General features: G+C 58.9%; 1 protein-coding gene across 2 annotated transcripts in view; it reads right to left on the reverse strand.

Moving 5' to 3' along the window:
* Nucleotides 1-484: 484 nt before the first annotated feature.
* Nucleotides 485-12565, reverse strand: part of IQCA1 (IQ motif containing with AAA domain 1) — a 94580-nt gene continuing 82499 nt past the window's right edge. For both annotated transcript variants that reach the window (XM_053655168.1, XM_037161508.2), the window contains 3 exons: nt 8787-8964; nt 4156-4394; nt 485-1030 (listed from right to left, as the gene is read on the reverse strand). In XM_053655168.1, the coding sequence (XP_053511143.1) occupies nt 905-1030; nt 4156-4394; nt 8787-8964 (543 nt within the window). In that variant the 3' untranslated portion in view covers nt 485-904. The remainder of the gene's footprint in view (nt 1031-4155; nt 4395-8786; nt 8965-12565) is intronic.

A 12565-nucleotide genomic window follows, 5' to 3' on the forward strand; every position in this document is an offset into this window, starting at 1 on the left:
CGGGTGCTTCTTGGGAACTGAGGGGTGACTGCGGGGGCCCAGCGTTGCGGCCTGAGAGCCCATGTCCTTCGGTCAGGAAGGTCCTCAGCAGGCTGGTCTTCCCGCCGCCGTTCCTTTGCTGTTCCTTCTTTTCCTCTGGACTCTGTCTTCAAAGGGTCTTACCCGTAGGTTGTAGATTTGATCTCTTTGGTCTTCTGGGCTGACCTTGGTGGCAGGTCCCCAAGGACTGCCCTCCGGCTCACTAACATGCTCTCTGACCATGTCTGGTCATACCTCTTTTATTTTCCCATTTCATGTAAATTACTGTGTTTTTAACCTCTGTTTTCTTGTAGTGACGTTTTTCATAACGATCTCTTCTTACTCTTTCTGTGTGACCCTGGGTCTCGGTGTCCCAATCTTCAGGGTCAAAAAGTTGACATAGATCATTTTAAAGTTTGGGTTATTTATTTATTTATTTTTTAGCTTAAGCAGCCAAATTACTGAGTCAGTTCAAGGACCAGAGAATTTTATTCCATTATATAAAGTCTATGATTAGTGCAAAGAATTCATTCATTAAAATATGTGCAAGAGAATATAATATACATATGGACTGATAACAGACTGCGGTGCGTTGCCAGCTGTCAAACGAGAGCACTTCCTGTCACGCGTGAAATTTGGCAACGAGCACGGACGAGACAAAGTGTCCGATCGTGAAGACTGTGCGTGAGTTTTGGTTATGTACAAACTACCGGAGGCTAAGGGACAATCGCAAACTCTAGGACGGCGGGCAGCAGACGCGGTGGGCAGCCCAGCGAGGGTCCGACTGGGAGGATTCTGGGGCTGGTGGCATGGGCGAGGGTCTTCTTCAGACTGGAGTGGGGGCCGAGTTGCGAAGCGGGACCCAGGATGGCTCCTTGGGAAGGCGTTACTTTTTCTTCCTCTCCTTTTTCCCTTTCTTCCCCTTCTTTCCTTTATCCTTGGCCTTGTCCGCATTCCCTCCCTGCAAGGCCAGGGTGCGCTTCTTACCCAGAGGGGTTTTGGCGTACCAGTTCTGAAAGTAAACAGATGTTTAGGAAAGATCAGAAGGCCGTGAATTCACCGGACCGCTCTTAGAAGTGAAGAAGACCTTGCTAGGGCGGAAGGGGCGGGTGCCCACTACACTGGGGTGATTCCATGTGTGTCCCGTGGAGGCGCCCTCCCCCCTGCACCCCTGCACCCCTGCACCCCTGCACCTTCCGGAGCGAGCAGTTTCAGGGAACCACAGGCCGATCTGAGCCACAGCACTTCCCAGTGAAGCCACCGGCCGCCCCGGAGATCCTCCTCTGCCCCATGGCGTGGGTTTCCTTGGTAACGTGAATGGCTCCCGAGGTGCCTTCTGGCGGTCCCGGCGGCATTGAGGGGGCCACGCACGCACACGCTAGGGGAGGCTGCCGAAACCACAGCAGACGCAGCGAAGCCACACTGTCCACAGAGCTCTTAGATGTTGCCGGGCCCCAGTGGCATTTTCTTAGCCTTCCCATTTTATTTGAGACCCGCGAAGCATTTTGGTTTATAAACGTCACGGTGGTGATACTTCACTGCCTGGCCGCACTACACGGCCCTTATCGGTTCTTTCACTAATGGCAGAGAGGCCATTTCCAACTTTTTATCATTATGAACAATGCTGAAACTCACCGTCTTGACGTCTGCCCCTGCACACACGAGAAGACTTCTCCGGGATGCACGCACAGAAAGGGGGTTCCTGGGGTGTGGGTGACGAGCATCTGTGATGTCTCTGTTTCAAACTGCCCTCTGTCGGTGGCTGTGAGGGGACCGTCTCAGGCTGGGCACACCTCGAAGTGCCTTTATTTTCTCAGGTCTCGGGGGTGCTCGCTGGGTGGGGTGGAGTTGTAGGTAAACGGGTAGCATTCCTCAGCACTCGCAGGCGGCCACCCTGAATCCCGGCATCCACGTGGTCCCAGCGCTGTCTGATGTCCTGAATGCGGCTTCTTTGAGTGTATTCTGGTGTATTCCGAGACTGGCCTGGGGTTTTGTTCTAGGGTTCCCTATGGTGGGTGCAGGAGGGCTTGTTGTTAGTTGTTCTGCTGGTCCCTGGGAGGGCGATCTTAACCTCAGAACTCATGCTTTTAATTCAAGAAAACCCTCAGCAAGTATTTCCTCAAATTCCTGTTCCTCTGATATTCCTTCCATCCCTTTCTTCAAGAACATCTCTTAGTGGGATGTAATGTCTCTAAAGATTCTTAATTACAGTTTATAGATTTTATCTTTTTGTTTTTCTGGGTGCCTTTTTGGGGTCCCCCATAACCACCCCAGGTTCACCAATCTGCTCTTTGATCATGTGGAGTCCACAGTTCACACCTCTTTTACTTTTTCCTGTTTTGTATTAATAACTGTATTTCAGTTTCTACGCTTTCTTTTTTATGATTTTTAGACTAGTTATCTCTTCTCCATTTCCGCCGGCCTCTGTTTCAAACTCTGAGTCCACCGCTAACGGATGGTTGTGCTTTCGTTCGTTACCTGCGTTACATGAGTTTCAGCATTTTGTCAGGTTACACTTAATACTGGATTCCCTGAAGTGTTTGGAATTTCGACTTTTAGATTCACCTGGAGTAGGGGGCTTTCTTTGGGTCTCTCTCCCTCCTTCCCCTTCCCCTGTGGTGTTGCGGTGGGCCTCTAAGCCACACCCAGGACTCCACGTGTGGAGGGGAGGCCACCCCAGCCTCGGAGGCTGCGGGCTCGCCGTTCTGTCCTGCGTGACTCAGTCTTCCTTCGTGTCTGTGCTGCTCTTCTCTCCGCCACACGCCAGGCACAGGACTGTCTGTCGCTGGGTCCGAGAGCCGTATGTTTCTGGCACCGGGGATTTTCTCATCCTTCTGTAGCGTCGGCTCTGTCTTCCACGTGAGTGCGGCGGCCGAGTCCTCGCGTGCTGAGCTCCTCTCCTGCCGAGAGCCAGTATGGGACACGGTTCATAAAATCAGCGTTTAGCTCTAGAGCAAGGTTTGAATTTCAGCTGTTTTAGCTTTGTGACCTGGAACAGAAGTCACTTTGCCTCTTGGATTTTTTTTTTTTTTTGCTGCTGTAGTGAAGTCCCACAAGCTTGTGGTTTAACGGAACATTGTCACATGCCCGCAGGCCAGACGTCCCGCATGGGCCTTGCGGGGCTGCAGTCCCCCGTCTACAGGCTGAGCTGCCTTCCGGAGGGTCCAGGTGGGTGGGCCCGCTTTCCTGGCCTGCAGCCCCTCCTGCTTCTTCCCCTTGGCAACGTTAGGAGCCCGCGTCTTTCTCCCACTGCGTGCTCTCTCTTCCCTCTTCTGATCCCCCTTTCCCGTCTTCTGGTTCCACGGGACTCACGAGGACAACCCGGGACCACCAGCCTATTTTAAGGTCGACTAATTAGCAGCCTTAATCCCACCGGCACCTGGGACCCCCCTTTCTCCCGGGAGCTGACGTATTCACGCGTTCCAGGGACTCGGATGTAGCTGTCTTCGGGGGCCGTTATTCTGCGTCCCACCCACCCAGAGCTCCGCTTCCTCCTTTCCGTAACAGGGGCCAAGGGAGTTAATAGGATGCCTGGCACGTAAGTGGTCGGTACGTACGAGCCAACGGTATTCAGATGATTACCATCATCACTGAATATGTTCCCCGTCACGTCCACGGAGCAGGGGACCATGTGCCTGCCGACTCTGTGAGGCCCGAGTCTGACACGTTGTCAGAAGCGCGGGTCGGTCACATTTCTCAGGACAAAAGTGATCGGCCTGACCACGAGCAAGTGCAGCCGCAGTGGCACCTACTCGGGAGTGTGATGGGACCCTGCCCTCCGTGTATCTGCTCAGTGATTTGCCACTGAACGAGCTCGTCAAAATGCAGGCGGGGCCAGCACGGCGTCCGCCCTGCAGCTACGAGGGCAGGAAATGGGCTGCAGGTGGGCTGGTGGTGATGTGTGAACCCAATGGTTGGAAGCTGCTACTCAATTCTGTAATCTGGCTGTTAATTTAGGAGGTTACGAACCATGATTTCTCAAAATCTGGAAGACACGTATTACAGCTAAGGCTGGGGAGATTTTACAATCCCCCAAATTCTGAGTTTCTGAATTTTGAGCCGTACGGCAGCGGTCAAACCCCCGGAGCTGGGGAGCCCTGGGGGGTGGGCTGGCTGCGGAGACTGCGCGCCTCTCACCTTGAAGCTGTCCTCCTCCTCCTGGTAGACGGGGCTCTGGCTGCTCAGAGCCGCCACGAACTCCACAGCGACGAGCGGCTTGCGCGGCTGCCGCCGCACCCTGCGGTCCGTGAGCACGCTCCTCACCGCCTGCACGACGTGGCCCTGCGTGAAGCCGTCACTGATCTTCGCCAGGCAGCTTATGTTCAGGGTGTTCGTGATGACCCCCCCGAAGCGCTGAATGACCTGTCTCCACAAGACTGTGGGGTCCGAGATGGCGGGGAAGACAGAGAGGACAGGGTCACACTGGAAGGCAGCCTGACCTGGCTCCCCGCACCCCCCGCACCACGGGTCCCCTGGTGGAGAACGGAGGGCCCGAGGCATCCGCTCTGTAACTCTGCCGAGCAGGACGCCCAGCGCCCCAACGCTCTCCTCGGCCGACTGTTCTCAGCCCCGTGACACGCGTGTGAGGTCTGTGGGTGCCCGCGTTGCGACTGGACAAGGAAAAACTAAACCGCGGTAGTGTGGGCCTTTAAAGACATTCAGAATCTCAGAACGGCACATGCTCCCGGTGGGTGCGGGTCTCTGCCTCAGAATATTCTGTTTTCCAGAGCAGGACTCTTTAAAAAGTACTTGTTTTTATACGCAGATTCTACCGTCCCTCAGCGCCGCTGGGCTCGGCTCCCTTCGGGTGCGAGGCACTGGAGGGGACCCCGTGTTAGACAAAGGGGTCTGCCCCTATCGTCCCCTGCCCCCCCCAGCCACTGAGGGCCCATCGTCTGACTGATCTGCACCTGGGTGCCTGGTCGCTTGCTGGGCGAGTGGGTTTCGGGGAAGCCGAGGCTCTCAGGACGCAGGGACGGGGTGAACGTGAGCGATGACACGGTCCCTGAGGGACACTTCATGCTGGAGACAGAACTGAGTCTCGCACGGAGCCCGGGACAGCATCCCATTGAGAGCCGCACCCGTGATGCAGGGGTGGGGGCTGTATCCAGACGGGGACGGCGTCGGCAAGCCGCTGGGCTCCGAGCCGGCAAGGCCTGGTCAGCCACCTCTAAAGCCTTCTGACCTGGGGGGAGCATCTAAAACGTTTTCTTAACCTGGGACCGTAACTACCTGAACTGAGCACAATGGGCTTTCTGAAGAGATGACCTCGTCCAAACACATAGATTCAGAAATGCCCAGTGAGATTTGAAGGTGTGACTATTGTCCAGGAATGAAAGGACCATGACCTCGTCGGAGTCCGGCTTTGGGCGCTGCGCTGTTCAGACAGTTAACCCCACTGTCCTCTTGGGCGGGGGGCCGTGGTGCCGGGGACAGGGGCGCGTCTGCCATGGGCCCACGGTGTCCCCACAGTGAGTGTGGAAGGCAGCGTCAGGGGCTGAGTTGCAGGAAGTGGGCCAGACGGGGCCCTGAGGGCCTCAGCCGGGGCCCCCGGACCCACTTCTGGGTGGGTTTAGTTGGGGCTGAGGCCGGCTCAGTCTTGCCCGCAAACGGGAGGGGAAGACTGAACCCCTGGGTGTGGCGAGGGCCCGAACAGGCACCAGGCTCAGTGAAGGGCACTGCTCAGGGTCATGTGAGCAGTCACCGAGTGACTGTCGTCTCAGTGATGATAATGACTTCGGGCCGTTGCACTCGGTGCCCCAGTCCCCTGCTGCTCGTCAACCACAAGGACCACGCGGAGCAGACCACAGAGCACAGAGCCGTCTGTAGGGAGGCAGACTGTAGCGGGCGCCAGGTGTCCCTATCCGCACACCACTGCTGCGAGGTCAGAGGTCAGAGCTACAGCCCGGGGTGAGAGCAAACCACCGCCACTACAACCGGACGACAGGGTCCCCCGGAATTTGGGGCGTCTCCTGCCCACACCTATGACATCAGGAGAAAGCTCGACTAGCCGAGCAGCACCTGTAGATGCTGAGACGGGAGCACGTTCCTCAGGGGAGGCTGGGGGACAGTCCCGGCAGCTGAGGCCCCGGGCTGGGAGTTCAGAGCATCGGCTGTGGGCACCGGTGGGCCAATCCCCACCAGCAGCACACAGTGGGCCCCTCGCTGGCCAGCGTGAGGGCCAAGGGCGCCCAGCCACACACGCTCCAGCTCTCCCCGCCTCCCTGTCATCCCACCTCCTGACACGAGGGACCCGCCCAAGCAAACACGCGTGGCCTGTGGGGTAAAAAACTGCAGGCCCTCCGGCTGGCGTGTCCACGCAGACACACTGGTACCCATCTTAGTGCGGGGACTCTGGGGTTCGTGAGGAGTGCTGGTCGGGACTCCTCAAGACACCTGAGCTGGGGTCACTCCCAAAGCTCACCGGTGTGTCATGGCGGTGAGCACCGGACTCTGCGGCTGCGTCAAGGCCACTGTGGGACATCACAGCCACAAGGGGTGTCATGAGACATCACAGGCATCATGGCTACCATGGGACATCACAGCCACCATGGGACATCATGGCCAGCACGGGACAGCACAGGACATCACAGGCATCACGGCCACCGTGGGACCTGCCCACTCCCCCAGACCCACTCCAGCTCCGGAGAACGAGAGAGGCAGCCAGACTTGATTTCCTTTTTGTGTCAGGTGCCTGGCAGCTGTTATCGGCCTTTAGGAGAATGGCCTCGGTGGCTTCGACAAAGCCACCCGCTCATGGCTGCCGTGGGGCTGGGAGGGCGTAAGGGGCCGAGTGAGCCATAGGCTGGAGGCTCCTGGAGGCGCAGGGGCTGCTGGCAGGCTGCCCAGCCTCACCCCAGTCATGCACACGGAGGACACCGGACCAGAACAGGCTCTGGCTGGCAGCGCTGCGGCCGTGAGGCCTGGGGGCCCGGGAAGCGACGGGGCTGAAGGCAGCGGGCTGCCCTCCCCACCAGATGATGTATTTTACTTTCTTCTCTTGTATTAAAAAGACACCCAGTTCTCCAGACCGATCTATCTATCTCCCCTCCTTCAGATCAGAGGGACCCGCACCCCGGCCGCCTTCTCTGCTCGTGTCCCACACCGATTCCACCCGGGTGAGTGCTCAGGGTGACGCAGTATCTTAAAGCGTGGTTGTACCTGGGATTTTGCAAAAGCACAGAGGTGAGTGTGATATGGATGAGTTTCTGGCCTCTGAAGCCTGGAATTCCAGAAGAATCAGAAGGCACGGCCTGACTCACCCGAGTGCACACAGAGTGCCGGGCGGGGGCCGTGATGAATGGGGTTTTAGCGCAGCGGCCCCCAGGGAGGACAGGCCGGGGGAGGCGGCGTCGGGGAAGTGCAGAGCAGGACACCAAGGGGTTTCTGCAGACCAGACAGGCATTAATCACCCCCAGGGGTGGGTTTTCTCCAGAGACACTTTGAGGGCGATTGCTCGATTTGGGAGGAGAAGATAGCTGCTGAGTTACATTCGGCAGACTGTAGGGACCGAGAGTCCTCGGGCGGGCCGGGCCCACCCTTCTCCTCTCCAGCCAGCCCCTGCCCGGGGCCCCTGGAGGAGCCTGGCAGCCGGGAGGGGGTGCGACCCTCCCTGCCCCCTGCGCTCTGCGGCCCGTGGAAGGACGGGGGAGCAGAGGCCCAGGCCGGGCCTGCGTGTGTGTGCACGTGCGTGTGTGCGGTCCCCTCACCTCCAGTAGAGCCGCACCGCCACCCCATCCCCACGGGAGGCGGAGGTGGCCCCACAATGAGCCTCATCTGTGGTATTCGTGCCCTGGGGAGCCCACTGCCCGTGAATCTGGGCTGGCCTTGGGACTGGCCGCCTGTGGTGACAGCGAGGCTCTGTGACTCTGATGCTGGGTCACAAGACTCCTCCACCTTCTGCCCGAACCTCCAGAGATGCCTGCACTTAGGGTGCTCCCCTGGGGACCAGGTGCCGGGCAGAGCCACGGGCAGGGGGTGGGCGCAGGCTGTCTGCTGGGCAGCCTGAGCCGGCACCGGCGGGCACCTCCTGCCGCAGGCGGGCTGCTGCGGGCATCTGCTCCGGGCCTCTCTCGGCTCACAGCGGGCCCGCGGGCGAAGCCCTCCCCGCTCTGCAGAGGAGGGGTGCGGTCTCAGAGGCTCGTCTGAGCGGCCCAGTCACCCAGCTGTGCCCTGGTGGGGCCAGGTGTGGTCGGAGCCGGTGTCGGAGCCCGGGTCTCGTGGCTGCTCCTCATGTCACCGCACTGCCCCTCAGGGCCTCCTTTCGACTGTCCCATCCAAAAATGTCTCAAAAGTGGTGCCGTTTGAATCTACTCAAAAGTAAAAAGCTGAAAAGAGAGCTTCTGCTCCTTCATATTTATTTTCAGTGAGTCAACGTGTTCCTGTGCTCACACTTGGAGACCAGAAAAGTGAAAAACCCAACCTTGTGAACAGAAACCGTTTGGTGCGAGAAAGACCCCGTCACCGTGGGCACCAGACGGGGGATCCCAGTCCGCCCATCGGAGGGAAAACCTGCACCGCGAGGGCTTGTGTCCCCTCCAGGGCACAGAACGGTCATCCCTGTCCAGCTCCCTCTGGTCCTGGGGGAAGGAAGTAAGTTGACAAGCACGCAGAGGCGTGTGTTCTGCCCCCCTGGCCCGGTGGTCACGGCTGCTGTCCGGGTGCCCACGTCACCACAGGGGCATCACCTGGTGCTGACTTGGTGGCAAGGGCCACCCCCCAGCCCCCGCCACGCCGGACAGCCCCGCTTTGAGCCCCAGGGTACTTGCCGTATCTGGACGCGTAGTCCGGTCTGGGGACCAAGATGATTTTCTGGTACACTCTGCATAAAGCCTGCAGCTCGGCGTCGAAAGGGCGGCGGGTGGTGCCCACAATCAGAATCCTGTCGTTTGGTTTCAGGAGTTTCAGGATTTTGGGAAGGTGTTTTTTCAGGCGTTTCGGTTCAATCTGGGGAAGGAGGGGGAGTGAATGAGTCCCATGGGGAGAGAAGAGCTGAGAAGGCCCCCCGCACTGTGGGAGGGGCTCCACAAACGGCAGTTCTTCAGTTGTCCCACCCGAACCCCCCTCCTCCGCCGCCCGCCCCCCCTCCCCCCGCCTGGGGCCTGCTCCCTCGTTTGGGTGAGTGTAACGGCAGGCGCTTCCTGTCCTCAGTGTCTGGAATTCAGATTTGGAAGGGGGAAGGAAGGAAGCACCTGCAGAACATTCTAGCACCTTGGCCCTGAGAACCGGAGAGTGGCGGGTTTCCAAGTGCAGGGGAGCTGACCGGGATGAAGTCAGCATATGCAGCGTTCCTCCGAGCCGCTCTGGGCGTGAGCCCCAGAGTCCCTTGCCCACTGCAGTGGCAGGCGGGGACCGACATGCTGGGTCTCAAGTCTGAAAACGCCCGGTTACGTGAGGGGAAGCTGCCTTCTCTGAGGCCGCTGGTAACCGTGCGAACCTGTTAGTTGAGTCTAATCTGAGCACTGAGGGACAGAAGCACGACACAGGGACCTCAAGCCCAGAGGGTCAGATGTGACCACGTCGCCTTGGGAACACCCAAATTCCAATGAACCTCGCCCGGGGAGGAGGAGGAGGCCGTGGGGTGATGAAGAGCTGCCATGGGGACAGCCAGGCACAGCCTGGGCCATTTCTGCTCCCAGCAGCTTTGGGGGTACACGGGCAGGTCACAGGGCGAGTGTCGAGCCGAGGGTGCCAGCGCCGCCTCCCCGGAGCAGCCTGTAGACACCTGGGGAGACCAGCGCCTGTGTGGCCGGCCCACGGGAGAGGCCGGGGCACCTGGGGGAGGGCAGGGGCACGAGGTGAATGCCACCCTCAGGAGTGAAAGTGAACAGAAGGGTGTCGGGGTCACAGCTGGTATCCGGGTGACAGAGCTGCGTACGGCTTGCAGGCCTTTTGGACAGGGACACAGATGGCCTGTGCTCTGGACTCTGTTCCCTGGGGACCTTGGGGTTGGCCCAGCGTCTTTCTGAGTCCAGCCCACAGCCGAGCTGGGCAGTGACAGAGGAGTCCTTCCAGGGAAGGCGAGGGGCGACTCTGTGGGGGGTGGCCACCCTGGGCTCCGAGGCGCAGGCATCCCCTGCAGTGTGAGGGTGTTGGCCACGCGGCTACCTCCCTCCTTCCTTTCTGCTTCCTCCGACCAGCGCGAGGGCCCAGTTCTCTATCTGGGTGCCCAGGGCAGGGAGGAGGCTGGGCGGGAAGAGCTGGTGGGGAGGAGGGGCTGTGGCAGGCAGGCTCGGTGGGACTGGCAGAAACCTGGGGGAGCCATGAGAGGGGGCAGCCATGAGACGGGGCAGCCCGTGAGGGCAGGCCGGGGTCAGCTCTCCCTCACATCCGCCTGGTGCTCATCACCCCTCTCACCCGGCTGCTCATAAACCTTCAAGCTTAACACCACCATTGAGCAGGCCAGCTGGGCGCTGGGGGCCCAGGGGCCTCTCCCAGAGCTGGACATGGGCTTTCTCTCAGTCCCGACCAGCTCCTGGGAGGCGGGCCAGTCCCCGCCCTCACTCTGGAGATGACGACCTGAGTCCCGGGGGGAAGAGTGACGCCCTCGAGTCCTGGAGTTCGTGAGCAGGAGCCCAGCTCAGGCACAGCGGCAGTGACCCCAGAGCGTCTCCCTTCTCTACACTGGGGTCCCCTCACAGTGGGGATGTGCCGGGGGGCTCGTTGCCCCCAATCTCCTTCCTGGGTAAGGGACAATCCCAGCTGAGGGCTGCACAGGAGACCAGAACGTGTATTACTATTCTATCAGGTGAGGATGCGTCCACTTGATTGAGACAGAACCCACACTCCCACAGTTCACCCGTGTAAACGGTGTCATTGGATGTTTAGTGCCACTGGAGAGACGTGCGACCATCGCCACACTCGAGCAAGAGCGCTTCACCCCCCCGACTGCAGCCGACGGGGGTCACCGCCCGTCCCCCAGCCCCTTCTTCAGACCCACATGGTGTGTGTGGCTTCTCTCCTTCAGCTCAAGTCTCCGGGGTGCGCCCGCGGTCACGAGCATCGCTCCACATGGCGGCCGCGAGTATCGTGCTGTGTGCCACATTTGCTCACCCACGCGTCAGCTGATCCGCCTTTGGGCTGCCTCCATTTTTTTGGCTGCCCTGAGTGGTGCCACTATGAAATCTGTGTGTCCCCGAGAGAAGTCTTCATTTCTCTCGGGGACACACACGGGAATTGAGCTGCGGGCCCTGTGGCGACTCCAGGTTTGCCCCCTGTGAGAATGCCAGGCTGTTCTCCCGAGGGGCTGCCCAGTTCCCATCCCAGCGCCGAGGGTCGGCTCCGGTGTCCCCTCGTCCTCGCTGCGCTCGGTGTGGGCTGGTTTCTCCTACTGAGCCGTCCCGGCGGGTGTGAAAGGGTTCGCACTGCGGTGTCGATTTGCACGTCTCTGCCGGCTAACGACGGGGCATCTTCCCACGTGCCAGTTGGCCACCTGCGTCTTCTTCGGGGAAGTGTGTTCAGGTCCTTGGCCCACCTTTCCGTGGGGCCACTTGCCATTCCTTACTGAGCTGTAAGAGCTCTTCCCGGGCCCCGGATGCCAGTCACTCGGCGGACGGTGGTTCTGCCAAGAGTTTCTCCCAATCTGTGACCCATCTTTGCACTTCTGTGCCATTTTTATAGCAGATTTTTTTTAGTTTTGATGAGATACAATATGATTTTTCTGCCGTCACTTGTGTTTTTGGTGGCGTGTCTGACACGCCATTGCTACTATTGTTTTTCTAAGAGTTGTGCAGTGTCAGTGCTCACGTTTAGGTCTCCGGTGCACAGTCGACCGGTTGTTGTACCCTGTGCGAGGTCGGGGTCCGACTTCATTCTCTTGCAGGTGGCTCTCCGGCTGTCCCGGTGCGATTTGTTCAAAAGACTGTCCGTTCTCCGTTGCGTTATCTTGGCATCTTTATGAAAAAGTCAGTTCATGGCAAACAGAAAGGTTTACCCGGAGCCTCAATTCTGTCCCACTGATGGGCACGTCTCTCCTCGCCCGGCACCACACTCACCTGCTCGCTGGGCTCCGAACCCGGGAGGCGTGAGTCCCCGACCCGCCCTCTTCTAAGTGCTTTGGCTGCCCTGAGTCCCTCCACTGTCCACGTGGGTTTTAGGGTCAGCTGGTCACCTGTTCAAAGCAGCCAGCGGGAGTCTGGATGGGGCTCACGCTGCGTCTGCAGGTCAGTCTGGGGATTCCGGCCACTTTCACGACAGCCGGGTTTTCAGTCCACGGCCGTGACGGGTCTTCCCATTCGTCTAGGTCTTAGCTTCCGCCAACACTGTTCCGTCATTTTCAGAGTAGAAGTTCTGCACTTGTTTCTTAGATTTATCCCTCTTTTATTCTTTGTGATGTTGTTACCAACGGAATTATTTTAATTCCAACTTTTGATTTTTCATTGCAGGTGTATGAATTGTTCTTTACGTATATTCATCCCGTGTCCTGCGGCCCTGCTGAACTTAGTTACGAATTCTAATATTTTTTTACTGGATTCCTTAGGGTTTTCGATACACAGGCTCATGTCGCCTGCAACAGAAAGTTTTACCTCTTTCTTTCCAGCGCGGACGA

Source organism: Artibeus jamaicensis, unplaced genomic scaffold, assembly GCF_021234435.1.
Source record: "Artibeus jamaicensis isolate MK-2021 breed Jamaican fruit bat unplaced genomic scaffold, CSHL_Jam_final contig_944, whole genome shotgun sequence".
In the NCBI taxonomy this organism is placed as follows: domain Eukaryota; kingdom Metazoa; phylum Chordata; class Mammalia; order Chiroptera; family Phyllostomidae; genus Artibeus; species Artibeus jamaicensis.